Genomic DNA, 12902 nt, shown 5'->3' on the forward strand with positions numbered 1-12902 from the left:
GCACTGGGACCCTTGCCCCAGAGGAGGGGCATGTTGGAGCAAGAGGGGCCCGTACAGGTTGAAAAAAAAGAGGCCCATCTATGGGCTGGCTGCAGACTGAGGTCCAGGCTGCCTCCAGTTTGCCACCTGTGCAAGCACCAGCAGAAACTAACCGCCCCCCGCCGCCAACCCCACGGCTTAGACACAGCTTCCAATCTGAGTCCCCTTTGTCTCTCACAGCTGATCACTCCCCCAAGTCTCTGCTGCCCCCACCCTGTTGAGGAGCAGTGCTGCAGGGCAGGTGGGGTCTGTGTGGGCTCTCGGCATGTGTCATGTCAGGTTGTCTGCTGTGGCAGTCTGGCCTTCATTAGAGATCAGGACTGTCCCTGATGCACTGCCTGAGTAAGTGCCAGCAATGGCCCTGGCTGCCCTACCCAGACGCCGCCCTGGGTCAGATTGGCCTCTGTTCCCCACAGCCAAGCTCTCTCCCTGGTAGTGGCAGCCTTTGTTCTGGTGCAGAGCTGCAACACAAAGTAAGCAGGGCTGGAGTGTTTGCTCTGTTCAGGCTGGCGGGTATGCAGGGGCAGTTGTGGGACAGCAGGCAGCCACAAGTGCAGTCTCAATCTGTCCTCTCCTCCCTGCCTCGGGAGCAAGCCAACAAGCATGCACTCCTCAAGAGGGGTGTCCAGGCTTCCCACAGTCATCCTTTTAGTCCCAGTGACCCTTCAACCAGCCAAGGATGCTTGTCTTCCCTGTGTCACACCCCAGGATTGGAGTGCCCTATAAGTGGCTCGAACCACTCACACCCCAGGGCAAATCTCTACCCATGTAACCTCCCTCATCTTTCTGAGTCCCCTCCCAGGGGCACAGGTCTGGACCTGATCATTTCTCGTCCCTTCCTACCCTATTCCTTGTGGATCTTTCTTACAGCCTCGGTTCAGGAGTCTTTCTGCAAGTTTCCAGTTAGTTTTCAGTGATAACTATTCCACATGTAAATGTACTTTCGATGTGTTCTTTGAGGAAGGTGAATTCCATGTCCTTCCTATTCTGCCATCTTGATCTATCTCTGCCTGTTCATTTGTTGATTTTTTCTTTTGCTGTGCAACAGCTTTTTAGTTTGATATAGTCCCACTTTTCTATTTTTGTTTTATTGCCTATGCTTTTGGTACAATAAATCATTTCCAAGACCAATGTTATAAAGCTTTTCCAGTATGTTTTCTTCTAGTAGTTTTTTAAGTTTCAGATCTTACATTTAAATTTTTAATCAATTTTGAGTTTACTTTTGCATATGGTATAAGGGAAGGGTCCAATTTCATTCTTTTGCATTTGAATTTCCAGTTTTCCCAGAGCGATTAATTTAAGAGAAGGCAGGATTAATTTTTTTTAACTGAAGTGTAGTTGATTTACAATGTTGTGTTAGCTTCAAGTGTACAGCATTTCATATTATTTTTCATCATAGGCTATTACAAGATATTGACTACAGTTCCCTCTGCTATACCTTAGGACCTTGTTTATCTATTTTATATATAGTAGTGTATATCTGCTAAACCCAAACTCCTAATTTATCCCTCCCCCTTTTTCCCCCCTGGTAACCATAAGTATGTTTTCTATGTCTGTGAGTCTGTTTCTGTTTTGTAAATAAGTTCATTTGTATCATTTTTTAGATTCCATATGTAAGTGATATCATGTGATATTTGTCTTTCTCTGTCTAACTTACTTCACTTAGCATGATAATCTCTCGGTCCATCCATGTTGCTGCAAATGACATTATTTCATTCTTTTTTCTGGCTGAGAATTATTCCATTGTATAAATATACCACAACTTCTTTATCCAGTCATCTGTCAATGGACATTTAGGTTGTTTCCATGTCTTAGCTATTGTAAATAGTGCTGCTATGAACATTGGGGTGAATATATCTTTTCTAATTAGAGTTTCCTCTGGATATATGCCCAGGAGTGGGATTGCTGGATCATATGTTAAGTCTATCTTTAGTTTTTTAAGGAATCTCCATGCTGTTTTCCATAGTGACTGCATGAAACTACATTCCCACCAGCAGTGTAGGAAGGTTCCCTTTTCCCCACAGCCTCTCCAGCATTTGTCATTTGTGGACTTCTGAATGATGGCCATTCTGACTGGTGTGAGGTGGATACCTCATTGTAGTTTTGATGTGCATTTCTCTAATAATTAGTGATATCGAGCATCTTTTTATGAAGGCAGGATGAAATTTAATCATGGTAATCTTAAGGCAGAAAGGGATAACAAGCCTGTGGTGAAGGCACAGTGGTGAGAAGCCTTGCTGGGAGCATGTAGAGTGTGGGGACTCCCACTTGATCCCTGATGATGGATGTATTGAGTCCTGGGCTGAGGTGTTCTCGCTCTCAGTGCATGAGCTTCCTCTTGAGCTCTGCCAAGAGAAGCCTGTGGGCCAGCAGTATTGTGCTCCTTTTGTGAGTCCATGGGCATCCTTTTGGCTTCTACCTTTGGTATCCTGCAAAGGGTGGTCTTAATTTAAGGACATGGAGTTCCTCTTGACCTCTGATGAAAGAAGCCTCTGGTTTAAATTCCTTTGTCTTCTTGCCCACTCTTCAGTTTGTCTTTGTTTTTTATTATGTTTTCAAAACAGATTCTTAGATGTAATTTGCAGAATACAATGGTTGTCTCCCTTATAGTCCTAGATAACTCTGCTTCTGATAATATTTTATGTCATCACACTGTTGATTTCTAATAATTTACCCCTCTGGCATGTGTTTCTGATAAGATACATATTCAAATAACTATCATAAAGGCAGCATGTAGTAAACAGTAAGATAAATGAGTAGAGAACATAGAAAAATTGGTACTTATTGGGATTATTGAAAAAACAACTTTGGGAGGTGACCATTAGGCTGGCTGGGCTTTGAAGGATGTGAGGTTTGGGTCCCAGAAGATAGTATGGATACAGGCAAAGAGGAAAACAGAGGAGTCTTAGGGAAATCATTGCATTAGTCAATTTTTCTGGAGCAAAGGTTGCTTGATAGAAGTTGTTATGGACACAGCTAGAGAGGTAAGTTGGAGCCTGTTCATAGCAGACCTTTAATGTAAGCCTAAAGAGTTTGTACTTTTTAAGTGCTAATGAGCAAAACCCCCAGATTTTGCAATAGGATGTGACATGTCTGAAGCATAATATGCCATCCTTTTTGAGGGGAACCACATCCATCTGATGTTGATCTTTTATTTGTTGCTCTATTTGAATATATATATATTTTTTCTCTGTTCATGACATCTTATTTATGTTTTTCTCTTTTAACCCTAAGTGTTCTTCGATCCTTTTTAAACTCTATGTATGCTCAGGTCTTCGTGGAATGTGGCAAATGTATCCTTGCATATTTAAATATATACCAAGGCTACTTTGGGGAAACAAGCCACCCTAACATTTGCTTTTGGTCAACTTCAGCTCTCTAGGCATAGAAATCTGTTCCCTTCCCCTATAACAGCAAGCATTTCAGCAGCTCCTACAAGAAGGCATTAAAGTGCAGTAGTGTTAAACAGTGATCATATATGCAGATCACCAATAACTGCACGGGCCTATCTGTAGACATGAGCTCTCTCTGTCCCTATCATCCTGGTAGCTGCTTCAGATAATTGATTTTCTGCAAACAAGGCATGACAGTGCTCCCACTTCCTTTGAAAGGACAGCACTCCCAGGGTGTCTTTCACTCTTATTGATTTTAAATCACACTCAGTGACTGACTTTGAATCATCTACTGGGTTTCCGTGGAGTTAAAGTGCCAGAAAGATTTAATTAGAGAGCTGCGATCCAGATAAAAGATACCGTATCATTGACTTAAAATCTGAACTGAACTTCTCTTTTGCTGCCGATGGGTGAAAACACTGTGTTTTGTTTTTTTTCTAAAATATTTTCTGAAGTCACACAGGATCCTTAAGGTCAGAGACTGCCTGATGTATCTCTGTATTTGATTGGCTAGTCCTTGAACCTTTAAAAAAAAACATTTCAAAATGAAAGTTAACACCAAATTAAATATTCTGCACTCTAAAACGATTTACAAAATGTCTGGTTCCAAACACATGGAAATGTCTTCTTTTTGGGGCTTAATAACAGCAGGAAGTATCTTGCCATGTTAAGCAATTAGAATGTGAAACTAGAAGGAGGTTTCTGATGTCACCAGGGAATGATTTCAGCTGCAAACCTCAGCGATATTTATGGTTCTCACCATATTGTAATATTTTTCATACGTAATGTTTACATTATGTGAGAATTTATGGACATCTGTGAAAATGTCCTTGGGATAAGTCCCCACAAACAGAATTGTTGGATGGTAAGGATACATATATTTAACTAACTAATTGGTGCAAAATTCTTCTCCAGATTGCTGCACCAGGCCATATTCCTATCAACAGGACACTCCCAACATCTCAACCAGAATTTGGCATTATCCAGCTTTTTAATTTTTGCCAGTCTAATAATAAGTGCGTTGTTATTTCATATTCACATCAGTTTATTGAAGTATTTCAGTGCCCTGTTTACATATGAGAAAGCTGAGACACAGCAAGATGAAGCCATTTACCCAAAGCTGGAACTTCATTCTCGAACTCGCAAATCTGATTTGGTCTAAGTATATAAGAACAAACTTTTGGCCTCGTTTCCCCCACCTACTAGCCTAATCCTGTAAGGAACACATTCTGTAAGGAAACTGTTCATCTCATCACGTACATTTTCACGTGAGCGCTCTTAACTTACTGGCCCCGGATTTCGAGTTGGGCTCCCCTTGGCCATCTCTGTTACCACCTCTGCAGTCCCCTGATGTCCTGCTTTCACCCATCTGCCAAGTTATTTGTGTTTTTGTTTATCATGTAATTCTGCACCTAGTCCTTTTCCAATGTTACTCTTTTCTAATCAGGAATTGTGCACATGATCTCTATGTTCAGTTGGTCGCCTCTGTCTCAACCCTTTCACTTTGCCTTTCAAATTTCTCTTATGCTGAGGATTACTCAATGACAGCACGGTGTCCATCCCCTCCCCTCCTCAAGCTAGCCATACAGCATATACGAACAATTGTCCCTCTCCTAACATGTGTAAGACCTTCTCATTAACTCGGAGATGGACTTATAAATTAGTAGTTCCAAAACAACAAACAACTGAGTGGAATGCGCCATTCAGTAGAGAGGGAAAAGGCTGGCTTTAAAGCCAAGCTTTCACATCAGTATTGGCTGTTAGATTATGGGCAAAATAACATAAGTTCTGTATACCTCAACTGATGCTTCTGCAAAATGAGGACAATAATATCCAAGTCATATAGAATTTGTGGGGATTAGATGAGTAAACATATACAAAAACTACCCAGTGCAATGCACATCTGATGTATCATAAACAGTAAATAAGTGGTTTTATTGTAGTTGTTGCTATCTTAATACTTTCAAGATAATATCAGCACAATAAATTTATTTTCCTGAAGAAATATTTATTAATTTAAATATATATGTTAATCGCAAAAGTGTATTCACTACAAAGGTCTAAAAAAATACAAATGTGTTCAAAATTAAAAAAAAACAAAACCAGATCACTCCCCAGTCACATTTCTCAGAGGTAACCCTAGTCCTTAAAGACATCTTTCTTTGCATATGCATATAGATTTCATATTAACAGAAGTAGGAATACAATACATTTATTTTCTATGATTTGACTTTTTCCTTATCTATTTACATCTTCATTTAATAGTATGGTATTCTATGACATGGCTATACCCAGAGGTGGGTTAGTAAATTTTAAAAACTGGTTCTCCAGAAAAATAGATCCTAAGTTATACCATTTTCCTTTTTCTATGTTGTAAATACTCCCATAGCTGAATTCAGGCAACAAATGTTGACATCACTGAATGCAGTATTAGGAAGAAATGCTCATAATCACCTCTTGCAAAGAAGTGTGACAGGATTCCAGCACACCACTGGTGGTGCCATCATGGTTTTAAAAAAGTGATGTTTTTGTAAGCAAATTGTAAACAAATACAGGGATATCATCTTAGGATGAACCAAAATGATTATAGTGTGGAATAGTAAAAGAGGAATTCTATTTGAAAATCGAAGCAAGTACATAAATAACAAGACTACATTTTCTCAAAACAATTTTTATAAAATGGTCTAAGAAGTATAAAGTATAAAAATCTTATGGTTCATAAAAGCACATTAAAAATACAATATCAACATAATTTTATGAATAACTGAAATATATACATTTTGATAAAGACTCACATGCATTTAGATAAACACTGATCAGATATAAAGTTGACTATGAGAGTGCTTATCAGTAGGCAGTGGGATTATTGGTTATTTTAATTTGCTTCTTTAAACTTTCCTGTATTTTCAAGAAATTTTTACAAATCTCCTATTATAATATATAATTCAGGTTTAAGAATAAAATTCCACTTTTATGATCAGATTCCATAGTCCTAGAGTACCCTGCACTTAAGGGCGTTCTAAAAATAAGGCAAGCCAAGAAATGTAGAAACACAATCTATGTAAATAGTCACTGAAATAATAATTGTTTAGCCACTCACTGTCAAAGGTCCATTGCTTAAATTTGCTGCCATTAGAACTCGTTTGGCTCCTGTTCTAGCACCAGCACCACTACTCTCTCTATCCCATCCTTATATACTCAAGCCATATAGTTGCTAATGAATGCAATTTAATTATGTATACATGCAGTAAAATATTAAATAAAATCAGTAATACTCAGAGTCAGCTCATATTCACTGAGTGATTTGCCTAAGTATGCAATTTGCCCAGCAAACAGTAAGTACTAAATAAATGTTAGTTTCCATTTCTGTTTTTAATCTCATTTATTTCAAACTCTAGGCATATTTATAATCAGTGTTCTATTAGCAAAACAGGAAAAATTGTAAGTTTTTCAGACAGAAAAGGATTTATTACAGTAAATCACTTCTCTTAAAAATCACAGAATGAGATAAGACTTCCACTTCTGAGAAAGATTAAGTAGTGAGAACCTTTACCCTCCTGCCTACAACTTAAAAAAAAAACCAATTAAATATATTGAATGTCAGTTTTCAAAACATTGGACATTGGCTAATGAAGGACAGTGATATCAGTGAGACAGGATGAAGATAAGATGAGACTTAGGAGGAACCAGCTTACTGCGTAGATTGAGCTTCCAGGCTGTGGGACAGGAACACGCAACCCAGGGAGATCCTGGTGGTCACCCTGAAGTGAAGAGAGAGAGCTGGCAGTCTAGGCAGACCAAGGCAGCTGGAGTTCAGAGGGCAGAGTGCCAGAGAGTAATGAGATGGGGAGAGAGGGAGACAGACGGAGACAGAGACAGACAGAGACGAAGAGACAGAGAGACAGAGACAGAGAGAGACAGACAGAGAGAGAAACAGAGACAGATTGATTCAGAGATCTACAGACGTTCCCCTTCAGTGTTTGGCAGAGTACTGGTTAGCAATTGCACATGAGGAAACTACCCCAGGCCAAGGAAAGGACTACCCAAGAGAACTGAGAGGAACAGTCCTCAGGGCTCAAATGGGACTAGGAACAGTGTACAAATTATTGTACAGCCCACAAGGAAGCACATGTAGAGGGTTTTGCATCGGGAGTGGGGAAATATTAGCCCTAGACCAAGTACTATTCTGGTCCCACCTAACAAAGCTTAAAAGCAACACCCAAGAGTTTCAAACTCTTGCTTAGCAGCTTATTAACAAGTTAACGCAGTATGTGTTTACCTTGACAATCTTTATGATATCCCTGTGTGTTTAGAATCTACTGTTTAAACGTAGGGTGTGTGCGTCACCTACTTTATCTCAGGGATTGCAGGCGGGAAGTGTGCAGGAAGTAGTCTCAAATCATCGAGAACCTTCTATGGAAAGGAGCAGTGGTAACTGTGGCAGCCTGTATAACAGAGACTGCTCCAAATTAACTCCCTCATAGAAGACAGTGAGTTTTAAATGAGAAGTACTACAAATGTGCTATTTTGAATATTGCATAAATTTTTTGCATTTTAATGATAATATGTAACATAAAATAGAATTCTCCCTTTTAACCATTTTAAACTGTACAATTCAGTGGCATTAATTTTATTTACAATGCAACTATTGCCATTATCCATTTCCAGAACTTTTCACCATTTCAAACAGAAGGTCTGTCCCCATTAAACAATAACTCCCCACTCCTCCCTCTCCCAGCCCCTGGTAACCTCTATTCTACTTTCTGTCTCTATGAATTTGCCCATTCTAGGTACTTCATGTCAGGGGAATCATAAAGTATTTGTCCTTTTGGTTCTGGCTTATTTCACTTGGCATAATGTTTTCAAGGCTCATCCACGTTGTAGCATGTCAGAATTTTATTCTTTTTATGGCTGAATAATATCCCATTGCATACATATATCACCGTTTGTTTATCCATTCATCTGTTGATAGACACATGTTGTTTTACTTTTACCTATTGTGAATAATGCTGATATGAATACCGGTGTACAAGTATCTGTTTGAGCACCTGCTTTCAGTTTTTCCGATATATAATTAGGAGTGGAATTGCTGGATCATATGGTAATTCTATGTTTAACTTTTAGAGGAACCACAAAACTGTTTGCAACAGCAGCTATACAATTTTACCTTTCTAACAACAATGTATGAAGGCTCCAATTTCTCCATCCTCACCAACACTTACTTTCAATTTTTCACAATAGCCATCCTAATGTGTGTGAAGTATATGTAGTGATTTTGATTTATGTTTCTCTAATGACTAATGATGTTTAGCATCTTTTCATGGACCTATGGATAACTTGTGTATCTTCTTTGGGGAAATATATCCTTAAGTCCTTTGTTTCCTTTGTCCATTTTTAAATTGAATTTAGTTTTTTGTTTAGTTGTAGAATGAAGCTTATACTTTTAAAACTTAAACCACATTAAACTTCTAGAACTTGGACTAACAAAAGACTTTGTTGAAGAAGAGTGTTATACCACTGTAGTTATTTAGAAAATCTAGGGTATGGTGATAATTAAAAGACCAACTTTTACTCGATTTTGTACTTGTATTAAAATTCTCTGCAGGCAATGGTCCTCTTTATCACCTGCACCAGGAGTGGACCACTGGACCACTCCCACTGACCTGCCCTTGGGAGGCCACTGCTCCACCCCGAGTTTTTTAGCAAAGAAGTGGCCTAATCAGCATTGGGTTTGTTCCCTCCCAACATTATTTTTGTCCTTGGGAGTGCTAATGGTAACTTTTAGTAGGGTGAGCATTTTGTACCTTGTGAGTAACTTTAGTTTACATCATACAACAGGGGTGCAACAAAGCCCATTATGAGGTAGGTGGCCAAGAGGTGATTTCTCTTCCTGACTTGCTTTGAGGGGGTTATCATAGTTGCTGTCCACACATCAAACCCTTTTCCCATCTGGGTTCTGTCAATCTAGACCCTAATGTCATTCCCCACCCCAAACAAATGCAGTAACACTACACCCTTTTACTCCTTATCCCTGACACAGTGTTAGGAGGGAAATTTATCTTCAGTGCACAGTCCTGACCCAGGCCTGACCCAGTCCTGACCTCTACTGTCTGGCTCACTGTGGACCTAAGGGTCTGGTGCCCAACCACCCAGGACCTCACATCCCTCCCTTCCCATGCACCTGCCTCTCCTCTTCCTTCCCTCCCTCCCCATCATCAGAAAATTCAGATAGACACACAAATATCACATTTTCACAACTTGATTTTTATTTTGATCATAGCCATTGGTGTGAGATTCAGTTTACTATATTGGTGTGAGATTCAGTCTTTGTGGTTGGCCATTTCTCAGAAACCAAGCATCTGGAGACACAATTCTAAGATCTCTGGCCTCTTCTATTCAGTTGCTGGCTTCACAGGTTATATGAAGTGGTGGGCTTCTCCAGGGTCTCTTGTTCTGGGACAGGTTGAGCTTGTCCCTTATTTTGATTCTGCCTCTTATTTTGATTCATTTTCTTACTTTGATTCAATTTCTTGTTAAGCATATAGTAACAGACCACCATTTTTGGTTTTCTGGCTTTTTTAAGTTTTTTAGACTGAGTGGCAGATGTTTGAATCTTTTTTCTTGAATTCCTTTGACAGGATCTTTTGACTTTCATGGTTGTCTTTGGTACCTAGAAAGGCAAGAGAGCCCAGAAGGGTATTAGTTTGGGGAAAGAGGATAAGGACTGAATGGGAAGGGGAGGGCTTCATGAAAAAGGGATTGTGGGGTGATGAGGGGTTTTGAGCCAGGCAAGGGCAGGGTCGGGATCCTGGGCAGCAAAGTTAATGGAGAAGAGGAGGAGCTTGGTTACAGTCATCTTACTTTGACACCATCTCTGGACCTTGGTTGACAGAGGGTCTTCTTCCCTTTGATCCTCAGAGTGGATTTTACTGCAGCTGTTCTTGGCTCCTGTGGTTTCCTGCTTACCTTAGTCATGATGGTGCCAAGAACTGGCCTAACCCAAAGCCTCTGCTTCTGACCTCCCTATATATACCCTCCTCAGACAATGAGGAGCCACACCCTTCAATTTGATTGGTCAGCTAGGCACTGCCCCAGCCAATGGTGGCTTAGGGGGCCTTAGACATCACAATGCACCACTTAGGACATCAACATGGGGTAGTGGATGCTGGGGAGGCCATGATACGGCTTTGATATCAAAGTACCACTCCTGATACCTCTGTGGGGGTGATTCTGTGAAGGCAAAGGTTCTCTGGTTGGACAAAAGGGGCTTTTCTTCAGCACCCCCCAAACAGCATTCCCAAACTGACCTGCTAACTTTCCTTGTCACTCCATGTTCAATTCTGGAGGCTCACATGGCAAGGAGAGGATATTTTGTCCAGGTCATACCCCATGGCCACCCTGATTCCATGGTTCATTCTGTTTTCTCTCACCCTTCACCATTACCTAGTATTTTGTATAGCTTACCCTCTAAGCTAATATGGCCATATTTAAGTCTTGGTAAAGGTGTGGATCATTCTACTTCTCTCTAATGAAAAGGGATAAACTAAAAAATAATTACAAGTGTTGACAAAGATGCAAAGCAACTGGAAACCATATACAATGGTACAATCAATATAAACTGGAACAATCATTCTAGAAAACCCTTTGGTAGTCTCTCTTTTGAAAAAACAACTTCATTGTGGTATAATTTCTGTACAGTAATCTACACACATTTCTGATGTACAATTGGTTGAATTTTGATAGATGAATATACCTATGAAATCACCACCACAATCAAAATGCCTAACATTTCCATCACTCCCCAAGAGGTACAAATTTCGAACTCCCAATTTATCCCTTCCCACCCCTTTTACCCACTGATAACCATAAGTTTGTTTTCTATGTCTGTGAGTCTGTTTCTGTTTTGTAAATAAGCTCATTATGTCATTTTTTAGATCCCACATATAAGTAATACCATATGGTATTTTTCTTTCTCTTTCTGGCTTACTTCACTTAGAATGATGACCTCCAGGTCCATCCATGTTGACGCAAATGGCATTATTTTATTCTTTTCTATAGCTGAGTAGTGAGTAGTATATATATATATATATATATATATATATATATATATATATATATACACACACACACACACACACACACACACGTGTGTGTGTGTGTGTGTGTATACCACATCTTTATCCATTTATCTGTTGAAGGACATTTAGGTAGCTTCCAAGTCTTGGCTATCGTAAATAGTGCCACTACGAACATTGGGGTGTATGTATCTTTTCAAATTGGAGTTTTCTCCAGATATATGCCAGGAGTGGGATTGCTGGATCATATGGTAAGTCTATTTTTAGTTTTTTTAAGGAACCTCCACACAGTCCTCCACAGTGACTGTACCAATTTACATTCCCACCAGCAGTGTAGGAGGGTTCCCTTTTCTCCACACCCTCTCCAGCATTTATGGTTTGTGGACTTGTAAATGATGGTCATTCTGACAGGTGTGAGGTGATACCTCATTGTAGTTTTGATTTGCATTTCTCTAACAATTAACGATGTTGAGCATCTTTTCATGTGTTTGTTTGCCATCTGGATGTCTTCTCTGGAGAGATGTCTATTTAGGTCTTTTGCCCATTTTGATTGAGTTGCTAGTTTTTTTTTTTATATTAAGCTATATGAGCTGTTTGATAGTTTCTTTAAAGGTTGAATAAACCTTCATAAGATCCATCTATTGCACTCTTAGGTATTTATTCAAGGACAATGAAAACATACCTATACAAAGACTTATAGGAATATTCATAGTAGCTTTATTTGTAATAAACAAAAAACTGGAAACAATGCAAATATCCATCAATAAGTGTGTGAGTGAAAAAGGTATAGCCATATAATGGAATGGTACCCAGTAATACAGAGTAATGAAATCTGATACCTGCCATAACATTGATGAATCTCAAAAAACATTACGGTGAGTGAAAGGAGCCAAATAAAAAAGGGTACATACTGTAAAATTCCACTTATGTAAAACTTTAAAATGTACACAAATCTGTAGTGACAGAGAGCAGATCATTAGCTTCCCCACAGTGGGGGACAAAGAGGAGTGAGAGGGTGAATTATATCAGTCATAGCTCAATAAAATTGTTAGAACATCAACAAGCAAGCAAACAAACAACAACACAGCACTGGAAGGGATAAAGAGAGTGAAAGGCAAGCTAATGCCACTGGATTTCATTTTCACATCTGCAGAGGCTCACGGAGATGCTGCTACTCAGGGTCATGGATGAGAAGGCAGTCACTGCCCACTTTCTAGATTTTCTTCAGCCTCAAAGCAGATTAAGTGGCTGGGGAATGCAGAGATGGCAACAACAATAGAAAAACATGCACTGGGGGATCCTACAAGTCTGCTTGCCACTTACAGAGATAGCGGAATGGATTTTGCTTCATCTGTTTCCAAACCTCACATGAATGCATGTTACCATATGGAACCTG

At 39.5% G+C, this 12902-nt stretch overlaps 1 protein-coding gene and 1 long non-coding RNA gene across 2 annotated transcripts in view; one reads left to right on the forward strand and one right to left on the reverse strand.

The window, feature by feature from the left end:
• LOC141576434 (uncharacterized) overlaps nucleotides 1–12902 on the forward strand; it is a 153922-nt gene that overhangs the window by 22221 nt on the left and 118799 nt on the right. The window lies entirely within an intron of this gene.
• LOC105067086 (spermatid nuclear transition protein 4) lies at nucleotides 9841–10406 on the reverse strand. The gene is made up of 2 exons (XM_010952553.2): nucleotides 10293–10406; nucleotides 9841–10101 (listed from the first exon to the last, which is right to left on the reverse strand). Exons 1-2 carry the CDS (start codon nucleotides 10404–10406, stop codon nucleotides 9841–9843), a joined length of 375 nt encoding a protein of 124 aa, XP_010950855.2.

This window comes from Camelus bactrianus, chromosome X, assembly GCF_048773025.1.
Source record: "Camelus bactrianus isolate YW-2024 breed Bactrian camel chromosome X, ASM4877302v1, whole genome shotgun sequence".
In the NCBI taxonomy this organism is placed as follows: Eukaryota; Metazoa; Chordata; class Mammalia; order Artiodactyla; family Camelidae; genus Camelus; species Camelus bactrianus.

Coding starts and splice junctions, on each gene's coding strand:
- LOC105067086 (XM_010952553.2), bottom strand. CDS start 10,406: ATGACTAAGGTAAGCAGGAAACCACAGGAGCCAAGAACAGCTGCAGTA. Junction 10,102..10,292: donor GGTCCAGAGATGGTGTCAAA/GTAAGATGACTG, acceptor TTGCCTTTCTAG/GTACCAAAGACAACCATGAA.